This window comes from Oncorhynchus keta, chromosome 20 (assembly GCF_023373465.1).
Source record: "Oncorhynchus keta strain PuntledgeMale-10-30-2019 chromosome 20, Oket_V2, whole genome shotgun sequence".
Lineage (NCBI taxonomy): Eukaryota > Metazoa > Chordata > Actinopteri > Salmoniformes > Salmonidae > Oncorhynchus > Oncorhynchus keta.
This window is the reverse complement of record NC_068440.1, coordinates 20,224,928-20,240,281: the sequence shown is the minus strand read 5'-3', so window position 1 is coordinate 20,240,281 and position 15,354 is coordinate 20,224,928. Positions and strand designations below refer to the sequence as shown.

Genomic DNA, 15,354 nt, shown 5'->3' with positions numbered 1-15,354 from the left:
CACCTTTTACTCTCGTCACGCCTGTGCCTGCCAAGTGGTGTAACGATTTTGGGATAAACACACATCCACAGCAAGATATTGTTCGTCAACACTTGTGAATTGAGAAATTCTAAATACAATTTTAACAACAGAGAGAATGGCTGCTCCCAAGAAAGGAGATCTTTCAGCAGCTGAGCGAGAAATATTACAGGTTATTGCTGCAGGTAAGTTTCTTATTTATTTTTTGGGCTGACTTTGTAAACACTTTTCTGTTATTTTCCTTTGTTCAATGCATTTTGTTACAGTAATGTCTTCATTTGTCACACAAATATTACTTGTTGTATTACTTTTTTATATTACTTTTAGAAAATACAATTGTTATAGTTTTTATTTCACTCAATGGTCGTGCTCCCGTTATGGTCATTCCACTTCACTCCCTCAACATTCTGCCTCCACCCCAATTGACATTTGTTTAGTCACTGCCACAGTTGTTTTGATGTATATAGTGCTATTTCTATTTACAGTGTTGTTTTTCATGACCATTTTCATGATTTTGTTTCACTTAGTCCTGCATGTTGGAGCTCGTAGCCTAAGACTTTCACTGTTCCCTGTAATCACACCTGCAACCCTGTACATGTGACTATTAAACACTCTGAATGTGAAAATATGATCAAACAAATTCTACAGGCATTAATGCATTATCAGTAGGCTACATTTTTGATGTAATAATGTTATAGTAATAATTCCAATACTTCCCATACATCACCAACACACATTGTGACAAATTAAAACATTTTATACCAAACTGCTGGAGGGCACCTGTTTTTCACATTCACAGTGTCTTGCAAAAACCTCATTGTACCTATGGGGAGATAAAGTGAAATTGCGCAGATCATTTATACCAATTGCATGATATATTGTTAATAAGAGGTATTGCATGTTTAATTTTATATCTAAAATCTCTATTCTGTGTGAACCAGGTGATGTGCAGGAGGTTGCACGGCTGCTGGGGTCCAAGGACGTCAGAGTCAACTGTCTGGATGAGGTACTGTATGGATGAGGTACTGTATGGATGAGGTACTGTATGGATGAGGTACTGTATGGATGAGGTAGTGTCTGGATGAGGTACTGTATGGATAGGGGCCATTGAGTATTGTTGTTGAAAACGCTGACAAAGTTACCTGTGTTGTTTGTGTCATTAGTTAATGCTAAGATGAGATTTGTCATTCTCTTCCCCAACATATCAGTGTACAAGTTAGCTTACAGCAATTCATACACTTGCCACGATATCCCTGAGATGTTTAGAACAGTAAAACGCATAAATGTCACTTAAAAGTCTATTTCACAAAAATCCTCTACGCATGACCACTAATAGTTTTGACATAGTCTGACAAACCTATGGGACACAAAGTAAATAGTGATGTTATTGGGATGGTGTAGCCATGGAGACATATATAACATCCTGTGGGTGAAGGCCTGCAGCATATGTTTTCCATTGTTATGTAGACATATGGCTGAGACTCTTGAGTGCAGGATGTAGTACTCCAGCCACTAGATGTAACCCACAGACTACTTCAGACCACGTCTGTGTGTATATGTGTGTATGTGTATGTATGTGTGTTATGTGTGTGGGTGTATGTGTGTTATGTGTGTGTGTGTGTGAGTGTGGGAGCAGGATGTAAAAATAAACAAAAAAGTGGCACAAGTGTGTTCAGTCTGTCAAAATCAGATGGAGCAGCAGATCTTGACAGTATATGAGCACTCAGTCTCAGCCTGGCCTTATAACTCTATACAGTATAGCGCTGACATAATTGTCACGTTTGAGTATTGTGTGGATAAACATGTAACAGTAACTGTTTCTTCCTGCCTTACTTCCATAGCACTTTATTTTACAGTGCAAAAAGTACCAGGTATTTACTATGGTAATTAAACAGTCATAACCAATGATTTACGTGTTTGTTTTTTAGTATTCATTAAAAGAAGCTGTTACAAGTAGGCTACCAGGTGAATGCCAGTAGAATCAGTACCCTAAATGATAGTATGATCCTTTCTGTCTCCCCTCAGTATGGAATGACTCCCCTAATGCACGCAGCATACAAGGGCCAGGCAGACATGTGCAGTCTGCTGCTCCAGCACGGGGCAGACGTCAATTGTAATGAACATGATTATGGATACACAGCCCTCATGTTTGCTGGACTCTCAGGTTAGTCCAGGGCAGGCATCCTTTTTCATACAGCATATACTGTAATCTAGACAATATTTTGATACTGGCCATATTTTATTTGAAGGGTACCTACAAAAGGACTTCCATAAATAACTCATTTATAAGCACCATATAAGAATTTAATAAACTTAAAATGGAATAAAATAAATTGGACTTTGCCATAACTTGCCCTATCCCAGGAAAGACAGACATAACCTCCATGATGCTGGATGCGGGTGCAGAGACAGACCTGGTCAATTCAGTAGGTCGCACGGCTGCTCAGATGGCTGCTTTCGTGGGTAAAGAAGTGATCGCCTTAAACTTCTTTCACACTGTCTTTTCCTGCAAATACCCAGCTTTTTTTGTGACTTTTTCTGAATAGGCTGAATTGAAAACCAAATTAACCACAGCCCTGATATCAGTCCCATTGTCTCAAACTTTTGGGTTTATTTTGATGATTATGGAAATTAAGATGATGATGATGATTGTGATGATAATTTTGATGATGCCGATTGTCCCACCTCTCAGGCCAGCATGACTGTGTGACAGTGATCAACAACTTCTTCTCTCGAGCGCGGCTCGAGTACTACACTAGACCCCAGGGGCTGGAGCGAGAAGCCAAACTGCCTCCCAAACTGGCTGGACCTCTTCACAAGATCATCATGACCTCCAACCTCAACCCTGTCAAGGTGGAGATGTTATATTCTAAATTGAATTCTAAATGGTTCCTATCTAACTTTTTAAAAACAATCTTTTCCTTAAACCTCTGTGCACTGCACACTCTATGCGATTGCTTTTAGTGCAAGTGTTTATGTAAAATAGAGAATTAAAATGCATTAAAGAGACCAGAGTCATATGAACTCATGGATAATATTTGTATGTCTCTACGTGCAGTTGGAAAGAAGTTGAAGATAGTTTCTGAAGCCATTTCTGACTAGCGTTAGTGCAATGACTTGAGATCTACAGGAGCAACAGGTAGAAATGACCATCAACTTCCTTCAAACTGCCCCAGAGACATACACATGGTATGTATATATTAGATCATCTGACTCTGGGGAAGTGGAGTGGCTTGATCGTGTTGTTAAGACACTTTAGATGGCCAGGATAGTTTCCTGGAACCCAATAGGCTTTGGTTTACTAAGTTTCTCCAGTAGTCTAAGGCTGCTTCCCTGAAATGGCACCATATCCCCGATTTAGTGCACATTGATATCTTTGGCAATAATGAAAGTGGTGATGGGTGCACACTTGATATTAGCATTTTGTTGGGGGGTAGGATGGAAGGCTGATTTGTTATTGAATACCCAGCTGCCACCACCTTCCCCCCAAGTCCCCCTATTCTTTTGTAATTCAACTATGGCTTGGATAGCCTAGTGTCCTTTTGAATTCCATTCTCTGCATGATCAACCCTCACCCGCTGCAGGCTGCAGTCACACGCCTGTAGTGCTGCTGCCCGCTTTAGATCTGTCTAAATTTATCTATCTGTCTGGATGTGAACGCAGGACACAGAAAGGGGTGCCCCTGTAACACTCTCAGACCTCTGCTATATCAGCCTGCTGACTAAAGTCATGGTTAAAGTTTGAAGCTTTATTGGTCATATGTACAGGATATACATGGAATACACCGTCCAACGAAATGCTTACTTAAAGTCATGTTACGGTCGGGGCAGTGCACCAATGTACAAGAAAAGGCCGAACTGTTTTGGCTAGTCTAACCAACTGCACACACCTTGTGGCTCTCATACGTCGGTTAGATGAGATTGCAACTTTGTGTTTTTCCGAGACAGTTATGAAGTCATAGGAGCGTGTGTTTATTCAGTAGCATTGCAAAGTGACCAGTCAGTACTTAATCTATAGTTTCTGCCACTGTGTCTCTGTGATGGGTACTGATTCTTTAAATCATAGGACTTCAGTTTGTTGCATTGGAAAGTGTCTTTTTGTTTGATGTGTGGAATCTCTTCTCTAGAACATGAGCTGTATCCTCTATCCCTCATGGCCCCGGTCTCACAGAGTAGCCTTCGCTATGGGAGTTCAGCAGGATACATAGTGTTATAGTTTTACAGTATATAATAAACAGCAAACTAGGAATACTGGGATATGATGGAATGGCGCGTGTGGTGAGGAGCAACCAGGCCTCTCTCTCTCTCTCTCTTTCTTTATTTCTTTCTTTCTTTCTTTCTTTCTTTCTTTCTTTCTTTCTTTCTTTCTTTTTCTTCCTTCTTTTCAAATTGTGGGGTCATTAGATATTAGTGTTGTACTCTTCTTCTCCCTCTCTCTCTTTCTCTCTCTCCCTCTCTCTCTCTTTCAAATCTCTCTTTCTAACTCTTTCTTCGTCTCTCTTTCTAATATTCTCTATAACACTTTCCTCCACACCTCCCCCCTTTCTTAGCTGGTGATGCTGGTCAGGGAGAACCCTCTGCTGGTGGACGTGGGAGCATTAGAGAAGTGTTACCATGTCATGGATCTGCTGTGTGAGCAGTGTGTGAAGCAGCAGGATATGAATGAAGTCCTGGCCATGAAGATGCACTACATTAGCTATGTGCTGCAGAAATGCATGGCTTTCCTTCTGGACCGTGATGACAAGCTAGATGTGCTCATCAAGAGGTGTGTGTGTGTGTGTTGTGTGTGTGTCACTCCCAGTACATCATCTTGTTTTTCTTGACAGTGGTGGATGTGATTGATTGATTGATTGATTGATTGATTGATTGATTGCATTGCTGGCATTCTAACCGGTAACTGTCCAATACATTTTTCTGTTATTGCACAAAATTCCGAGACTAACCATTGGGTACTAATTGTGTTTCATAGTTTATTTGTAGTGCTGAATATTGCATGAATATTGTATGTAAACTGTATAGACAGTTCTTTACATTGTTTTAATTTGTGTCTCTTCTCTCAGCCTGTTGAAGGGGAGGGATGGAGATGGTTTTCCTCAGTACCAGGAGAAGTTCATTAGAGATTGCATCAGGAAGTTTCCCTACTGTGAAGCCGCACTACTACAGCAGCTGGTCAGGAGCATCGCACCAGTGGAGATTGTGAGTGAGCTTCCTGTCAGTCATTGATTCAAACTTTCCTTTGACTTAGGTCTTATCCAATGTAAGGCTCCTCCTATGGACTCAGTTATGGACTCACTTAATTAGTCCTCTCGGGAAATTAACCAATTGAAGATTGATTGGGTTAGGCAACATTTTTTAAATGTCACATTTACATATTAAAGGGGCAGTGCAGTCCAAAACGTGATTTCCTGTGTTTTATATACTGTACATTTCCACACTATGAGGTTGGAATAATCCTGGGAATTTTTTTAAAATTACGATAATACCCTTTTAGTGTAAGAGCTGTTTGAAAAGACCGCCTGAAAGTTCAGCACGTTTTGCATGGGTGGAGTTTTGGCCTGCCTGGTGACATCACCAGGTGGCATAAGTTAAAGTTCGCCCTGCAAAGCCACCTGATCCCGCAAGCTTACATTAAAGCTTACATTAAAATGCCAAGGTAAAGTAACTGTCCAGTGAAAATCTTAAAGTTCAGATTCTGTGAATTTATACACAAATGATGTTGTTGACTAATCCTGTACTCGTATTTGTGGCCAAAACATGAATAGGATTTTTGTAAAAATACTTTTAAAAAATCCACCTCAAACATGTGTCTCAAACAGACCGTTTCAAAATTGATTGAGAATATATCAATGAGCTGACCAATCAGTGGTCTACTCACATTAATATTTTTAAATACCGGTATACGGCCACACCATTCTGTAGTTCAAGTACGCCCACACCATTCAACACAGAAAAGTTTATTTTTAACATACTTAAATTATCATTTTTTTGTAAGGAAAACTTTTTCACTCTATATTGAAATTAATTATATGTCATATTTCATAGAAATCTGGAAACACTGGACAGTTACTTTAATAGACCAACAACAAATAAAGTTTCAAACCTCTCCGCCAATAACAGTTAGTTTGAAGGTTACATACAGTGCCTTCGGAAAGTATTCAGACCCCTTGACTTTTTCCACATTTTGTTAGGTTACAGCCTTATTCTAAAATTGATTAAATTGTTTTTTCCACTCATCAATCCACACACAAATTTTGCTAATTTATTAAAAATAATAAACTGCAATATTACATTTACATAAGTATTCAGACCCTTTACTCAGTACTTTGTTGAAGCACCTTTGACAGCAATTACAGCCTCGAGTCTTCTTGGATATGACGCTACAAGCTTGGCACACCTGTATTTGGGGAGTTTCTCCCAGTCTTCTCTGCAGATCCTCTCAAGCTCTGTCAGGTTGGATGGGGAGTGTTGCTGCACACCTATTTTCAGGTCTCTCCAGAGATGTTTGATTAGGTTTAAGTCCGGGCTCTGGTTGTGCCACTCAAGGACCTTAAAGAGATGTGTCCCGAAGCCACTCCTGCGTTGTCTTGGCTGTGTGCTTAGGATTGTTGTCATGTTGGAAGGTCAACCTTTGTCACAGTCTGAGGTGCTGGGACCTCTAGAGCAGGTTTTCATCAAGGATCTCTCTGTACTTTGCTCCATTCATCTTTGCCTCGACCCTGACTAGTCTCCCAGTCCCTGAGCTGAAAAACATCCCCACAGCATGATGCTGCCACCACCATGCTTCACCGTATGGATGGTGCCAGGTTTCCTCCAGACGTGACACTTGGAATTCAGGCCAAGGAGTTCAATCTTGGTTTCATCAGACCAGAGAATCTTGTTTCTCGTGGTCTGAGAGTCTTTAGGTGCCTTTAGGCAAACTCCAAGCAGGCTGTCATGTGACTTTTACTGAGGAGTGGCTGCCGTCTGGCCACTCTACCATAAATGCCTGATTGGTGGAATGCTGCAAAGTTGGTTATCCTTCTGGAAGGTTCTCCCATCTCCACAGAGGAACTCTAGAGCTCTATCAGAGTGACCATCAGGTTCTTGGTCACCTCCATGACCATGGCCCTTCTCTCCCGATTGCTCAGTTTGGCCTGGCGGTTCCAAACATTGGTGGTTCCAAACTTCTTCCATTTAAGAATGATGGAAGCCAATGTCTTCTTGGGGACCTTCAATACTGCAGAAATGTTTTGGTACCCTTCCCCAGATCTGTGCCTCGACACAATCCTGCCTCGGAGCTCTACGAACAGTTCCTTCAACCTCATGGCTTGGTTTTTGCTCTGACATGCACTGTCAACTGTGGGACCTTATATAGACAGGTGTTTGCCTTTCCAAATCATGTCCAATCAATTGAATTTACCACAGGTGGACTCCATTCAAGTTGTAGAAACATCTCAAGGATGATCAATGGAAACAGGATGCACCTGAGCTCAATTTGAGTCTCATAGCAAAGGGTCTGAATACTTATGTACAGTGGAGCAAAAAAGTATTTAGTCAGCCACCAATTGTGAAAGTTCTCCCACTTAAAAATATGAGAGAGGCCTGTAATTTTCATAGGTACACTACAACTATGACAGACAAAATGAGAGAAAAAAAATCCAGAAAATCACATTGTAGGATTTTTAATGAATTTATTTGCAAATTATGGTGGAGAATAAGTATTTGGTCAATAACAAAAGTTATTGCAAAAAAACCCTAAACAATCCTAGCAAAATTATCGCTTGAGAAATAGATTTTTGCTAAGAAACTTTTTAATTAAAAAAAAAAACAATCACAGTAAGGTACTTAATTCTTACCCAGAAATGATTTGGTATTGAGATAAAAATGGCTGCATTGTACCATTTTAAGGAGTTCATGATCATGTTCAATGAATTCTGATTTTATTGACAATTGATGTTAGTAAAAATAACTTTCTGTATGGGAATGTTTACTGTTCAATGTTCCACTGCTTCTCTTGTCTCCAGGGTAACGACCCGACAGCATTCTCGGTGCTCACCCAGGCTCTCACGGGTAAGATGGCCTTCATAGACGCTGAGTTCTGTGCTACGTGTGGAGAGAGGGGGGCCGAGAAGCGATGCTCCCTCTGCAAAATGGTACGAAAACCACCTCCGACCACAAGCACAGGGTTTCTCTCAATCATTTCCCTCTTTATTACTTTGGTTACACTTAATGATAACGTCCATGAATACACCATTATGAATGCCTATAAAATGATGAATAAATGCTTCCTATTTCTACTACTACTACAGGTGACGTACTGTGGCCTGATGTGTCAGCGACTCCACTGGTTCACCCATAAGAAGATCTGTAAAGGACTGCAGGAGAAGGATGCCCCGAGGCTGAGGGAGCTCAATGGTAAACTACACACTCCTATCTGTTGAAAACACATACAATATAGTACCTACTGCAGCTATACTACAGTGTACTATAGTGCCTCAGACATGCTTTTTAACCAAGGAATTGGCTTAATCTGGATTCGGTATACCGGCCTCTATAACCTACTTTACTACTGTAGCTTGTTACATACTTGTGGCTTTGTTTCGCCCTCTAAGGTCAACTTGAGACTGTTTTACCCCTCTCCTCTTTATCCTGGGCCCAGATGAGGAGAGTGACATGGTGAAGGAGACAGCCAGCTTCCTGGCAGAGCTGTGTTTGAAGGCAGAGGAGCGCATCGTGTCATCAGGGTGTCCCGGTCCTTCAGCGCCAGACCAGCTGAACTGTCCCTCCACATCCTCAGAGGGACCACCATCCTGCAACCAGGAATGAGATGGACTGCTGGTGTTCTTTTCTACTGGGTAGTATTGATTCATTGATGAATGTTACTGATTGGCCAGAGTTCAGTGATATTAATAATAATGTTTTATTGAATATTAAACTGAATTGATTCCATTCACCTGATGTCTGAGGTCTGAATCAGTCCCTGGTTAAAGGAGAATGATTTTTTGAAAATCAGCAATACTACTGATTGGCCATGATGTCCAGATTAGAGAGAAAGGAGTTAGTGGGGATGAATGCTTTACCCAACAGGCAGCTGGACTGGAGTCTAAGGAAGGATTGTTACTATGGACCCAATGAGATCTTTTTGGCTAGGGGAGGCTGAAGTATACAGGGTGTGCATATGATGTACAGTCTATTGGCTGTGTTTATACCGGCAGACCAATTCTGATATTTTGCCAATAACGGGTCTTTTAACAAGTCAGATCAGATCTTTGGCCAATAATTGGGCAAATGATCACTATTGGGCTGCCTGTGTAAATGCAGCCATTGAGTTGTATTTGGATTGGCTGTGGTGTTCTTTTCTTTTTTTGTTTGCGCAATTCCTTGTCTTTATTTAAAATGTAAGCCTTGAATATTCTTTAATTAATGTCTTGAAATAACAATTTCATCCCTCACTGTAGTCATTTTAAAAATGCACTCTCATGTTGAAATGGGACCACCTTATTGAACAATACATGTCATATTATTATTATGTAGGTATGGCCATGGGTAGAAAACACAATATTAAGGGCTTCTTTATGCGTTATTGTTAAGTTGTGTATTCCTGCTATAATTTGAACATTATATTATCTTTATTTTTATGTTCCCTTTGTTTACACAGATGTCTTACCAGTGATGTATCAATACCATTCCATGTCACAGAGTAGAATGATGATCCAATAATGATCTGACTTTAACGCTGGCAAACCCTTTACACCGAAGAGGCTTTTGTGTTGGTTGACAGTTTTACATTTTCAATTACGTCAATAAAGAGTGCCTTAATAATTCTCCTTCATTGTCCATTGTTGTTATGGGGATATGCCCATATTTGTTTGGACACTAGATGGCAGATTTCCCCTTTAATACCATCCATGCATTGATGATGACTGGTAATATAGCTAATGCACTCTGTTGGCAATGTTCAAAGGGTACTGAAGCGTGATGGTCTTTTTGCTACAGCGATAGTTCTATACAATATGCAGTCAGACCTTTTCTCTACAGAGAGTGAGCATGAAACAGAGCTCATTCTAATGACAAATTCTCACAGTGTATACAGTATTTTGTTGGCGGCCTCCTCTTGGTTGCTATGCACATTTTCCAGATTGTCTTTAGCACCACCTATGTAATAACACTGTTTCCACATCCCCCCCATCCCTCTGTTTCCCCATCCACCCCATCCCTCTGTTTCCCCATCCACCCCATCCTTCTGTTTCCTCATCCACCCCATCCCTCTGTTTCCCCATCCACCCCATCCCTCTGTTTCCCCATCCACCCCATCCCTCTGTTTCCCCATCCACCCCATCCCTCTGTTTCCTCATCCACCCCATGTCTCTGTTTCCCCATCAACCCCATCCCTCTGTTTCCCCATCCACCCCATCCCTCTGTTTCCCCATCCCCCCATCCCTCTGTTTCCCCATCCACCCCATCCCTCTGTTTCCCCATCCCCCCCATCCCTCTGTTTCCCCATCCACCCCATCCCTCTGTTTCCCCATCCACCCCATCCCTCTGTTTCCCCATCCTCTGTTTCCCCATCCCCCCATCCCTCTGTTTCCCCATCCCCCCATCCCTGTTTCCCCATCCACCCCATCCCTCTGTTTCCTCATCCACCCCATGTCTCTGTTTCCCCATCAACCCCATCCATCTGTTTCCCCATCAACCCCATCCCTCTGTTTCCCCATCCCCCCATCCCTCTGTTTCCCCATCCATCCATCCCTCTTTTTCCCCATCCCTCTGTTTCCCCATCCACCCCATCCCTCTGTTTCCCCATCCCTCTGTTTCCTCATCCACCCCATTTCTCTGTTTCCCCATCAACCCCATCCCTCTGTTTCCCCATCCACCCCATCTCCCCTGTGTCTGCATCCACCCCATCCTTCTGTTTCCCCATCCACCTCATCCCCCCTGTTTCTGCATCCACCCCATCTCCCCTGTTTCTGCATCCACCCCATCCCTACTGTTTCCCCATCCAACACATCCTCCCAGATACCCTAGACCCACTCCAATTCGCATACCGCCCCAACAGATCCACAGATGACGCAATCTCAATTGCGCATCACACTGCCCTTTCCCACCTGGACAAAAGGAACACCTATGTGAGAATGCTGTTCATTGACTACAGCTCAGTGTTCAACACCCACAAAGCTCATCACTAAGCTAAGGACCATGGGACTAAACACCTCTCTCTGCAACTGGATCCTGGACTTCCTGACGGGCCGTCCCCAGGTGGTAAGGGTAAGCAACAACACATCTGCCACGCTGATCCTCAACACCTTGGGGCCCTTCAAGGGTGTGTACTTAGTCCCCTCATGTACGCCCTGTTCACCCACGACTGCATGGCCAAACACAACTCCAACATCATCATTAAGTTTGCTGACGATACAACAATGGTAGGCCTGATCACCAACAACAAAGAGACAGCCTATAGGGAGGAGGTCAGAGACCTGGCAGTGTGGTGCCAGGACAACAACCTCTCCCTCAATGTGAGCAAGACAAAGAAGCTGATTGTGGACTACAGGAAAAGGCGGGCCGAATAGGCCTCCATTAACATTGACGCGGCTGTAGTGGAGCAGGTTGAGAGTTTCAAGTTACTTGGTGTCCACATCAACAGCAAACTATCATGGTCCAAACACACCAAGACAGTTGTTAAGAGGGCACGACAACACCTTTTCTCCCTCAGTAGACTGAAAAGATTTGGCATCGGTCCCCAGATCCTCAAAAGGTTCTACATCTGCACCATCGAGAGCATCCTGACTGGTTGCATCCCCGCCTGGTATGGCACCTGCTCGGCATCTGACCGTAAGGCGCTACAGGGTAGTGCGTATGGCCCAGTACATCACTGGGGCCAAGCTCCCTGACAACCAGGACCTCTATACCAGGCAGTGTCAGAGGAAGGCCCAAAAAATTGTCACAGGCTCCAGTCACCCAAGTCATAGATTGTTCCCTCTGCTACCACACGGCAAGCGGTACCGAAGGGCCAAGTCTAGGACCAAAAGGCTCCTTAACAGCTTCTACCCCCAAGCCATAAGACTGCTGAACAATTAATCAAATGGCCACCGGACTATTTACATTGACCCACCCCCATTTGTTTTTACACTGCTGCTACTCGCTGTTTTATTATCTATGCATATTCAGTTCACCCCTATCTATATGTACAAATGACCTCGACTAACCTGTACCCCCGCACATTGACATGGTACCGGTACCCCCTGTATATAGTCTCGTTATTGTTATTTTATTGTGTTATTTTTATTTATTTTTTTACTTTAGTTTATTTGGTAAATATTTTCTTAACTCTTTCTCGAACTGCACTGTTGGTTAAGGGCTTGTAAGTAAACAATTCACGGTAAGGTCTACACTTGATGTATTCGGTGCATGTGATAAATAAAGTTTGATTTGATCCCCGCTGTTTCCCCATCCACCCCAATCATCATGTTTCACCGTCCACCCCAATCTTCCTGTTTCCCCATCCACCCCAATCTTCCTGTTTCCCCATGCACCCCAATCTTCCTGTTTCCCCATCCACCCCAATCTTCCTGTTTCCCCATCCACCCCAATCTTCCTGTTTCCCCATCCACCCCAATCTTCCTGTTTCCCCATCCACCCCAATCTTCCTGTTTCCCCATGCACCCCAATCTTCCTGTTTCCCCATCCACCCCAATCTTCCTGTTTCCCCATCCACCCCAATCTTCCTGTTTCCCCATCCACCCCATCCACCCTGTTTATCCATCCACCCCAATCTTCCTGTTTCCCCATCCACCCCAATCTTCCTGTTTCCCCATCCACCCCAATCTTCCTGTTTCCCCATCCACCCCAATCTTCCTGTTTCCCCATCCACCCCATCCACCCTGTTTCCCCATCCACCCCAATCTTTCTGTTTCCCCATCCACCCCAATCTTCCTGTTTCCCCATCCACCCAATACACCGTTTCCCCATCCACCCATCCCTCTGTTTATCCATCCACCCCAATCATCCTGTTTCCCCATCCACCCAATACACCGTTTCCCCATCCACCCCATCCCTCTGTTTATCCATCCACCCCAATCATCCTGTTTCCCCATCCACCCAATACACCGTTTCCCCATCCACCCCATCCCAGCAAAGAAAATCTATCTGCTTAACAATATGGAATGAGCCTGGACAGTTTTACAGTGGATTTATTTTCACTGCTATCAAAGGAGGGAACATAGCTGAGGAGACATTGGGGGAATTCATTGTCAAGGATCCCTGTGAAAGGAGTGAAAGATAACCCTGGTACTTAGGGGCACAGAGTTGGCAGAATGAAGGGATAGATGGAGGGATGAAGGGATAGATGGAGGGATGAAGGGTTAGATGGAGGGATGAAGGGTTAGATGGAGGGATGAAGGGATAGATGGAGGGATGAAGGGATAGATGGAGGGATGAAGGGTTAGATGGAGGGATGAAGGGATAGATGGAGGGATGAAGGGATAGATGGAGGGATGAAGGGATAGATGGAGGGATGAAGGGATAGATGGAGGGATGAAGGGATGAGATAGATGGAGGGATGAAGATAGATGGATGAAGGGATGGAGGGATGAAGGGATAGATGGAGGGATGAAGGGTTAGATGGAGGGATGAAGGGATAATGGAGGGATGAAGGGATGGATGGATGAAGGGATAGATGGGGATGAAGGATGAAGGGATGAAGATGGAGGGATGAAGGGATAGATGGAGGGATGAAGGGTTAGATGGAGGGATGAAGGGATAGATGGAGGGATGAAGGGATGAAGGGATAGAAGGAGGGATGAAGGGATAGATGAAGGGATGAAGGGATAGAAGGAGGGATGAAGGGATAGATGGAGGGATGAAGGGATAGATGAAGGGATAGATGGAGGGATGAAGGGTTAGAAGGAGGGATGAAGGGATAGATGGAGGGATGAAGGGATAGATGAAGGGATAGATGGAGGGATGAAGGGTTAGATGGAGGGATGAAGGGATAGATGGAGGGATGAAGGGATAGAAGGAGGGATGAAGGGATAGATGGAGGGATGAAGGGATAGATGAAGGGATGAAGGGATAGAAGGAGGGATGAAGGGATAGATGGAGGGATGAAGGGATAGATGGAGGGATGAAGGGATAGATGAAGGGTTAGATGGAGGGATGAAGGGATAGATGGAGGGATGAAGGGATAGATGGAGGGATGAAGGGTTAGATGGAGGGATGAAGGGATAGATGGAGAGATGGAGGGATGAAGGGATAGATGGAGGGATGGAGGGATGAAGGGATAGATGGAGGGATGGAGGGATGAAGGGATAGATGGAGGGATGAAGGGATAGAAGAAGGGATGAAGGGATAGATGGAGGGATGAAGGGATAGATGGAGGGATGAAGGGATAGATGGAGGGATGAAGGGATAGATGGAGGGATGAAGGGATAGATGAAGGGATGAAGGGATAGATGAAGGGATAGATGGAGGGATGAAGGGTTAGATGGAGGGATGAAGGGATAGATGAAGGGTTAGATGGAGGGATGAAGGGTTAGATGGAGGGATGAAGGGTTAGATGGAGGGATGAAGGGATAGATGGAGGGATGAAGGGATAGATGGAGGGATGAAGGGATAGATGGAGGGATGAAGGGATAGAAGGGGATGGGATGAAGGGATAGATGAAGGGATAGATGGAGGGATGAAGGGATAGGGATGGAGGGAGGGATGAAGGGATAGATGGAGGGATGAAGGGATAGATGAATGGAGGGATGAGATGATGAGGGATGAGATGAAGGGATAGATGGAGGGATGAAAGGATAGATGGAGGGATGAAGGGATAGATGGAGGGATGAAGGGATAGATGGAGGGATGAAGGGATAGATGGAGGGATGAAGGGATAGATGGAGGGATGAAGGGATAGATGGAGGGATGGAGGGATGAAGGGATAGATGGAGGGATGAAGGGATAGAAGGAGGGATGAAGGGATAGATTGAGGGATTAAGGGATAGATGGAGGGATGAAGGGATAGATGGAGGGATGAAGGGATAGATGGAGGGATGGAGGGATGAAGGGATAGATGGAGGGATGAAGGGATAGATGGAGAGATGAAGGGATAGATGGAGGGATGAAGGGATAGATGGAGGGATGAAGGGATAGATGAAGGGATAGATGGAGGAATGAAGGGATAGATGGAGAGATGAAGGGATAGCTGGAGGGATGAAGGGATAGATGGAGGGATGAAGGGATAGATGGAGGAATGAAGGGATAGATGGAGGGATGAAGGAGGAGATTGGAACCTTTCTATTGTTCTCTAATTTGGGTAATGCATCATACATCGTGTTGGTGAGATCACCTGAAGCACCTGTCCTGCAGAGATGGAGAG

General features: G+C 43.9%; 1 protein-coding gene across 2 annotated transcripts; it reads left to right on the top strand.

Moving 5' to 3' along the window:
- LOC118399522 (ankyrin repeat and MYND domain-containing protein 2-like) lies at window positions 1–9,823 on the top strand. 2 transcript variants are annotated; one of them, XM_035795664.1, is made up of 10 exons: window positions 1–203; window positions 960–1,024; window positions 2,044–2,182; window positions 2,383–2,481; window positions 2,711–2,871; window positions 4,568–4,782; window positions 5,078–5,213; window positions 8,021–8,149; window positions 8,306–8,411; window positions 8,656–9,823. In XM_035795664.1, exons 1-10 carry the CDS (start codon window positions 137–139, stop codon window positions 8,820–8,822), a joined length of 1,284 nt encoding a protein of 427 aa, XP_035651557.1. In that variant the 5' UTR covers window positions 1–136; the 3' UTR covers window positions 8,823–9,823. The 2 variants fall into 2 exon arrangements, with proteins under 2 accessions (XP_035651557.1, XP_035651558.1); XM_035795665.2 differs by having other exon boundaries at window positions 8,609–8,823.
- Window positions 9,824–15,354: the final 5,531 nt, after the last annotated feature.

Coding starts and splice junctions, on each gene's coding strand:
- LOC118399522 (XM_035795664.1), top strand. CDS start 137: ATGGCTGCTCCCAAGAAAGGAGATCTTTCAGCAGCTGAGCGAGAAATA. Junction 1,025..2,043: donor GAGTCAACTGTCTGGATGAG/GTACTGTATGGA, acceptor GTCTCCCCTCAG/TATGGAATGACTCCCCTAAT. Junction 8,150..8,305: donor GATGCTCCCTCTGCAAAATG/GTACGAAAACCA, acceptor CTACTACTACAG/GTGACGTACTGTGGCCTGAT.